This window comes from Physeter macrocephalus, chromosome 9, assembly GCF_002837175.3.
Source record: "Physeter macrocephalus isolate SW-GA chromosome 9, ASM283717v5, whole genome shotgun sequence".
NCBI lineage: Eukaryota > Metazoa > Chordata > Mammalia > Artiodactyla > Physeteridae > Physeter > Physeter macrocephalus.
Window position 1 is genome coordinate 48,723,951 of NC_041222.1, and position 9,281 is coordinate 48,733,231.

Below are 9,281 nucleotides of genomic sequence, written 5' to 3' on the forward strand. Positions count from 1 at the left end.
AGAAGTTTTTTAGTCAGGTAATTATAGCCTGTATACTGGTAATCTCAATAACATTATCCCCACTAAGTACAGTTCCAAGAATTTCTATTTCTTGAAGAGCAGAAAACATATTTTAAAACTAATATGCAAATATCAAGGGTCATGGACAAGTTAAAAATTTAGAGACATAAAATTTAATCAGGTAAAACCCATACATAACCTAAAATTTTCTGATAAACATGTCCCCAAGGACTATAGAGTCAAATATTTGTAATTTATGTTTTCTTTTACTCTTGTACTTGTTCCTGTGAAGGAAGGCAATATGTTTATATCTCATACCACCAATGGAAGTGAGGTGGATGGCTTTACAGAAAAACTCAAGGATGCTTGCAAAAGTCTTTTTCTCTTACAATACATACTATAAATAAGTATATAAGCCAATTATGCTTAAAACTATCCATTAAGAAGAAAACCCTAATTCATAATATGGGAACAAATTAAAATGCATGTTATTGTCTAACTGCAGCTAATAAAAACCAATTAGCAAATTTACTTAACAGAATTCTGTTTAGAGTCATGAAGTATGGACTAAATGGCTTCTGCAGAAAAACTATAAATAAAACCCTGATTAAAAGACTATTCTTTCCTATTAAAGAATAGAATCGGTCCTTTATGAGAATACATACAAAATATATTAAAAAACACTTTTGGCTGAGAAAAAATATTTTAATAGTTTGAGAAATACATCACAGAGATAAGTTTTAAAACAACACTTGGGGTTCATTCCATATGAAGAGATTGCTGATATACTCAAAACAAAACAAAAAACCTCACAGTCTAATAAGGATTCAAACCATTTTTAATGGAAATAATTGTAAAATATACAGTTTTCTGCATTCTCAGATTATATATTGTACACAATGTGTATTGAAAATGTTTTCTTCCTTAATTGATGGCTATCAGTATGAACATTATCCCATCTCTTAGATTATAGCGATACTCTCAGGGGTATCATATGAGTGACTTCCAAAATGCTTAAGGCTGTTTTACCTCTGTATTAAACGACCTCAGAAGGTTGTACTTTTATGGTACTTTAATTTCCTTCCTTCAGAATGCTACCAATATGTTCTTTCTGAACAGCATATAAAATGACTTTAACAAATCTGCTGATGTGAATGAAGCTTGCTGTATCACTAACCTTATTATCATACATCATTCTAGATTAACAGGTTCTGAGCAAAGACCTAAAAGTGGTTTCATGACGTTCTTAAGGCATAAAACAAAGGGATTTTTTTTAATGGTGATTGATTTTTTTCAATGTTTAAAGCCTTCTCCATTTATTTATTGGTATGTAATTGTGTTTCAAATCTATAACACAATTATAAATGTCAGTTAAATGGGTATTACTGATTTAATAAATAACATAATTGTTTGACCAAGTGTTGAGTGAATAAAAATAATGCCCCTTATACTCTAGTCTCTCAAGAACAGTAAAAAGTGAAGGTAAAGATTAATTGTGAATTTAGTATAGTGAAAGTTAAAAAAAGACCTTCAGCTGATAAAGGTTCTTAAAAAAGACATATTGTTAAGCATGTATCAAAAACATCTGGGGCAAGATTAAACAATTTACATACGTTATTTATGTCAGAGCTAACTGAAATTTTATGTTACTAAACAATAAACTTCCATTAAAAGCATATAATTATTAATTAAGAAAAATTATATTATTATAATATATAATAAGGTAAGCACTACCCAAAAAACTACCAGTCAGAAAACAACCAACCAGTATACTGGGAAATATCTTAAACTATACCTGATATAAACCAGGCAAACAAAATTAATTGACTTGCCCCAGCACCATTTTTGTGTATTAAAAATGAAAACTAGACCACATAGGAGAAATAAAAGAAACAATGTTTCTATTTTTCATTGCAAATTTTATGTAACTCAGGACAACAAGATTTAAAAAGGCTTTAGGAAAAAGCAGGAATAAATTTTAATGCTGACAATAATAGATAGAACTTTTGGATCAACACCTACCGATTTTTTTCTACTGTTTTCCAGATCTTTGAGTTCATTCTCGATTTTTGTGATTAATTCCCTGAGTTCATCAAGATTAGTGCAAATAAGCTAAAATAAAACACAAAAACACAGCTTGATAACACATAATATAAAACACCCAAAATGTGGTAACAGAAGTTGTTTTAACACACACTGAATTCACAATTATTTGTCTTTGTAACAGCAAAATGCAAAGAAAGCTCCGCAGTTTATATTTTAAAAGGTATTTACTTGTTATGATGTATGAACTTCAGGCTTTCACCTCAGAGCCCCACCTTTCAGTTTGCTTTATAATCCAGGTACTTTTTTTTTTTTTTTTTTTTTAACATTCTTAACTTTCAGCCCAGAATGACAAAGATCTGGAAACTCACCCTAGATTTCACAGGTTACTGAATCACCTTTAAGAAATGCTTCATCAAGCAGTCTCCTAGCAGGTGAATAAATGCACCCCTGGAGAACTATCATTTTACCTTTGCTTTGGTTGCTAACTATACAATTTAACAAATTGCATTACTGCTGTTGGGACTGCTAATAAAGAGGGACTTCAACTATATGAATATATTCAAAGAAGTTAATGAAATTAAATATACATTCTTAATATGATCTTCTTAGTAGTCCTTAATAAAACCATCTCCAGAGATAGCATCTATTTCCTTTCATAATTGTGTGGCTCATTTTATTTCACCTTGGTAATGCTGGCAAATGGCCAAAACACTTGGTCTTTAGTTATTAATAATCAAACTAGTTTGGCTTAATTACTAAAGATTTAAACAGTAAAGTGTCAGCAACAATAACAAAAATATTAGTAACTACATTTTAGTTCTTGTAAAATTATACTGAATTTTTCCAATTTGATACATTTTACTTTTTTTTTCTAAAATAATTTAAGCTTATATTTAAAAAAATCTGTTGTGAAAAAGAAACAAGATTTCTAAAAGAGAACTGCAACCACATATAGAGGAAGTTTTAGAGTAATGAAAATCTTGTAATGTTTATACTGTGTGATAATGAAAAAAAACCCACTACACTTATAAAGCTACTAATTCATCATTAAATTTTTATCAGTCCCACATTTCTTACATTCATTAATTTCTTGTAAGGGTGTTGTTTTCCTAAAAGGTATATTTTCTTTTAAAAGAAAACAAACAAAAACAACAAAAGCAAAAGTAGGTTACAACAAAATCATTCCTCATGACTGTGTGACAAAAATGAGAGACTAGAGCACCGACACTTTATCATTAAGTTGAACCATATGAAATCACTGATATGCCTTTGATCTACAAAAATGGCAACATGGTTCAACCTAATAGACAAAGAAAAAGTTATCACAGATAATATAAATTATACTTAGTATTAACAATTATTAGAAACATCTACATAATTTCAAACTCACAGAACTGACAAAGCAGGGAAAATATGTATTTAAGTAACCCAAATTAAATAATTTCAGAGTAGAAAACAGTATGCGATGATGTAGTAGGACAGTGCAGCTGATATTTATTACACACTACACATTTCCATTTGCCAAATCTAGAATTATGGAAGAAATGCTGATGGTTAAGCAGTGGACTAGCTAATTATATAAGAGCCTCTAGAACTAGCTAATGTCTTCAACTTCTGTTATATCAGTAAAGCCTCAGAATCACGTTGGCCCTACACCAGGTTTCTAGAAAGTACTCAATGGGAACTAAACTTCCCATTGTATAATCTGCTATTATGACTACCATGTCAAATTTGCCACAGAGCTTGCAGATGGTTACATCCTTTTCACTGAACTTGATGTATTAGTCAATAGCACACCATGGATTTCTCATTTGCACATATGGCAAAGCTCAGAGGAATTTTCACTTGCATCTCAGCTGTCTCATTACACATGGAGTAAGGGTACATTTTGCATGTACATTGTAGAAACTTATGGTAACAATGAAAACATATATCCCTACACCTGAACACATCCTAAAAAATTTAAGATCTTTTAATTAGCAAGCAAATATTTATATTCCATTTAAGGGAACAGATACCACAGTTCTGAAGTCAAACCAGGAATGATTTCCACAGCTTAAGAGCTATGAGTAAGCTGTACTACATCAGTGCTTCTCAAACTTTAACGTGCATAAGAATCACCTGGGAATCTTGTTAAAAGGAGGTTTTTGATTTAGTAGGTCTGAAGCAGGACATAGGATTCTGCATTTCTAACAAGTTCCCAGGTATGGTCTGAAGATCACATTTTTAAGCAATAATGTACTAAATGATTATGAATTACAAATCTGCATGGCTATGGAAACATGATGGTAGTATGGAGCTAAATGAGTATGAAAATTCAAAAAGATTAATTTCCAAATAAGGGATGGAATAGTGAATTAAATGCACAATGATAAGACAAATGTTTCTTAAATGACATGACTCAAACATAAATTTTGTTGAATTTGAGGGTCAAAATATTTTTAGCAACATTTACTTTGAAGTTATCTTAAAATAACTTAATATCTACATGACAATTTATACTCTCTTTACATACTAATATATACCTTTCTCTACATATATATGTAATACCTAATATATATACCCAAAATATACAGTCAAGTTAAGATATTAGAAAATTCTTGCATGGGAACATAATTCTAATTTTATTACTGATATCAAGGGAAAAATAATTTGATTTATGCCAATTCTGTCATATATATACTCTATTCCTTCTCTCTACAAAGTAATGCATATGTGTGGCCTTTAAACTCAATTCATTTTCAAATGGTGCTTTTAAAAATAGAATCAATCCAATAAGAAATGTTCACCGCAATAAGGAGAACAGATGCATTATTTGAACAAAGCAAAACAGCTTATTAAGACCTCCTTCTCATTACCTTAAATTTGAAAAAAATATCTAAGGCTCGGTGCCTCCAGGGGTGAAAAGGAAAGCTCCATAGCAGCTTGGATTACAGTTGGGTCACACTGCCAACACTCATAAGAGAAGGTTTTCAGTCATACTGCAGAGGTTAGAAGAAGAGTTTTATCCCCCAGGAAGAACCTCTTCAAGGATGTCACACTCTCCCTCAAATTAACCTTTCACTTGATGCAACCCATGAGAGAGTCACAAAATCATAAATCTTAGAGCTGAAAGGAACCGCCCCAAAAATGTAATTTGGTCCAAACCTTGGCAAAGGCTAAAAAGGTGCATCTCCAATTCATATACAAGCTAGTTAAAATTAACAGAGATAAAGTAACCTAAGATGACACACTCATAGAGAAAACCATGGAACCTAGGACTCCTCCTCCTCCTACTAGATCATATTCTTTAAGGGTTCCCTCTAAACAAAATAAAACAAAAAACCAATAATTGAACATGTATTATAGTTTTAGGAATTAATTTATACCTAAGCTTTCATTTCTATTAAATGGTAAACATTAAAAGGCCCTCTCTCCAACTCAAGAAGCAGAAGTGTGTGTATACAGTGGGGGAGGGGAGGTCCTATAGAGATTGAAAGAACTCCATGACCATATCTCAGAAAAATTACAAAGTAAATTATTTCTTATTTTATCACTACTTCAAGCTAGATATTATGCCCTTTGGGTATAAACTCAATAGGTTTGAGAGGTATTTACTTTATTGATTCCCCAAAGGACACAAGTAAGGTAGCATACAAAAGTAAAAGAATACAGTAAATTACATTAAAAAGCAAAGGGAAAACAATGCAAAGTCAAAATGAATAGGTCCACATAAAATGGATCACATTTACTATGATTCTAATAAAACACTCCAATAATTTATTTTAAAAATTGTAAGTAAAACAATAAATGCGTGGTGTAAATTCAAAATCTATATTATATTTAAAATAAAATTATTTTGACATCTGTTAAAACTATGAGGACAGGAAAATTCCTTCTCACTTCTATGATCATCATATCAGCAATAATGACTACTTCAAAACCTGCAAATGAAGATATCATGTGTGACATGACAAGTAAGTTTGATTAACAAGTTAAAACATTTTTATACCACTATATGATTAAAACCTGATGTTTCTCTCAATGTACTATATATATAAAAATGGAAAAAATTTTAAGGGGAAAGTAAAACCCCATGATGTTAAAAGTGAAACAAAAAGCTTTAGTTGAAAATACTCAATTTATTAGGATACATTTCACATGAATGAAGAACAAAGGAGAAGGATAAGGATGTTTAAAGAAAAATATTTTTAAAGAAAAAAGGTAGCAATTCAAAATAACAATACAATCAAAAGGTCCTTAACTCAGTGAAGGGGTTAAACTCTAATTTTAATTTTGGTCCTAATTTGTCACATTGAAGATAGTACTTTATTTCATATCCCTTAGTTTCTCCATTGGTTAAATGGAGAAAAAGTGTTTTTTCAGAGGTATGTTGGATCAGTGAGTTTATGCTTATGTTTAAAAATAATACTACTATGTAAGTCTTAGTCAACAGCTGGATTCTGGATTTCCTCTGCAAAGGAGCCTTTCGAATAAATCACACATATGGAATAGGAACAAGTACACATGACATGGAAGAGTTTGATTACCAACAAAAAGCAGAGTCATGGTAACTAAGGCTTTTAAATTATTCTAAAGACTTATATTATTGAGACTTGACAAACTAAGCTTTAAGAATACTTTCTGGGACCTTCAAGATGGCAGAAGAGTAAGACATGGAGATCACCTTCCTCCCCCCAAATACATCAGAAATACATCTACACATGGAACAAATCCTACAGAACACCTACTAAACGCTGGCAGAAGACCTCAGACTTCCCAAAAGATATATATAATTTTAAACTTTTTCTCTTTTTCTGAGTGTGTATGTGTATGCTTTTGTGTGATTTTGTCTGTATAGCTTTGCTTTTACCATTTGTCCTAGGGTTTTGTCTGTCCTTTTTTTTTTTTTTTTTTTTTTTAGTATACTTTTTAGCGCTTGCTATCATTGGTGGATTTGTTTATTGGTTTGGTTGCTCTCTCTTTTTTTATGACTTTATAATTTTTAATATTTTGTTAAAATTTTAATAACTTTATTTTATTATTATTTTTCTTTCTTTCTTTTTCTTTTTCTCCCTTTTCTTGTGAGCTGTGTGGCTGACAGGGTCTTGGTGCTCCGGCCGGGTGTCAGGCCTGTGCCTCTGAGGTGGGAGAGCTGAGTTCAGGACACTGGTCCACAAGAGACCTCCCAGCTCCACGTAATATCAAATGGCAAAAGTGCTTCCAGAGATCTCCATCTCAACGCTAAGACCGAGCTCCACTCAACAACCAGCAAGGTACAGCGTTGGACACCCTATGCCAAACAACTAGCAAGACAGGAACACAACCCCACCCATCAGCAGAGAGGCTGCCTAAAATCATAATAAGGTCATAGACACCCCAAAACACACCACCTGACGTGGTCCTGCCCACCAGAAAGACACGATCCAGCCTCATCCACCAGAACACAGGCACTAGTCCCCTCCACCACGAAGCATACATAACCCACTTAACCAACCTTAGACATAGGGGGCAGACACCAAAAACAACGGGAACTACGAAGCTGCAGCCTGCGTAAAGGAGACCCCAAACACGGTAAGCTAAGCAAAATGAGAAGACAGAGAAACACACAGCAGATGAAGCAGCAAGGTAAAAACCCACCCGACCAAACAAATGAAGAAGAAATAGGCAGTCTACCTGAGAAGGAATCAATAGCAGAATAACTGAGGCAGAAGAACAGATAAGTGACCTGGAAGATAAAATAGCAGAAATAACTACTGCATAGCAGAATAAAGAAAAAAGAACGAAAGAATTGAGGACAGTCTCAGAGACCTCTGGGACAACATTAAACGCACAAACATTCAAATGATAGGGGTCCCAAAAGAAGAGAAAAAGAAAGGGACTGAGAAAATATTTGAAGAGATTATAGTGAAAAACTCCCCCAATATGGGAAAGGAAGTAGTCAATAAAGTCCAGGAAGCACTGAGAGTCACATACAGGATAAATGAAAGGAGAAACACGCCAAGACACATATTAATCAAACTATCAAAAATTAAATACAAAGAAAAAATATTAAAAGCAGCAAGGGAAAGCAATAATTACCATACAAGGGAATCCCCATGAGGTTAACAGCAGATCTTCCAGCAGAAACTCTGCAAGTCAGAGCAAGCAGCAGGACATATTTAAAGTGATGAAAGGGAAAAACCTACAACCAAGATTACTCTACCCAGCAAGGATCTCATTCAGATTTGACAGAGAAATTAAAACCTTTACAGACAAGCAAAAGTTAAGAGAATTGGGCTACCTTGGTGGAGCAGCGGTTAAGATTCCGCCTGCCAATGCAGGGGACACGGGTTCAAGCCCTGGTCTGGGAAGATCCCACGTGCCACAGAGCAACAAAGCACATGCACCACAACTACTGAGCCTGCGCTCTACAGCCCATAAGCGTCAAGGAGCATCTCAATACATAAGGCAAATGCTAACAGCCATAAAAGGGGAAATTGACAGTAACACAATCATAGCAGGGGACTTTAATACTCCACTTTTACCAATGGACAGATCATCCAAAATGAAAATAAATAAGGAAACACAAGCTTTAAACAATACATTAAACAAGATGGATTTAACTGATATCTATAGGACATTCCATCCAGAAGAGCAGATTACACTTTCTTTTCAACTGCTCATGGAACATTCTCCAGGAGAGATCATATCTTGGCTCACAAATCAAGCCTTGCTAAATTTAAGAAAATTGAAATCGTATCGAGTATCTTTTCCCACCACAATGCTATGAGACTAGATATCAATTACAGGAAAAAAACCTGTAAAAAATACAAACACATGGAGTCTAAACAATACACTACTAAATAACCAAGAGATCACTGAGGAAATCAAAAAATACCTAGAAACAAATGACAATGAAAACACGACGACCCAAAACCTATGGGATGCAGCAAAAGCAGTCCTAAGAGGGAAGTTTATAGCAATACAATCCTCCCTCAAGAAACAAGAAAAATATCAAATAAACAACCTAACCTTCCACCTAAAGCAATAAGAGAAAGAAGAACAAAAAAACCCCAAAGTTAGCAGAAGGAAAGAAACCATAAAGATCAGATCAGAAATAAATGAAAAAGAAATGAAGGAAACAATAGCAAAGATCAATAAAACTAAAAGCTGGTTCTTTGAGAAGATAAACAAAACTAATAAACCATTAGCCAGACTCAACAAGAAAAAAAGGGAGAAGACTCAAATCAATACAATTAGAAATGAAAAAGGAG

At 33.2% G+C, this 9,281-nt stretch overlaps 1 protein-coding gene across 4 annotated transcripts in view; it reads right to left on the reverse strand.

Annotated features, from left to right (window-relative positions):
* BRD10 (bromodomain containing 10) overlaps nucleotides 1-9,281 on the reverse strand; it is a 106,800-nt gene that overhangs the window by 24,030 nt on the left and 73,489 nt on the right. For 3 of the 4 annotated variants that reach the window (XM_007108073.4, XM_007108072.4, XM_007108075.4), the window contains one exon: nucleotides 2,023-2,112. The exons of the other annotated variant lie outside the window; for it this stretch is intronic. In XM_007108073.4, the coding sequence (XP_007108135.2) occupies nucleotides 2,023-2,112 (90 nt within the window). The remainder of the gene's footprint in view (nucleotides 1-2,022; nucleotides 2,113-9,281) is intronic. 4 annotated transcript variants of the gene reach the window in all.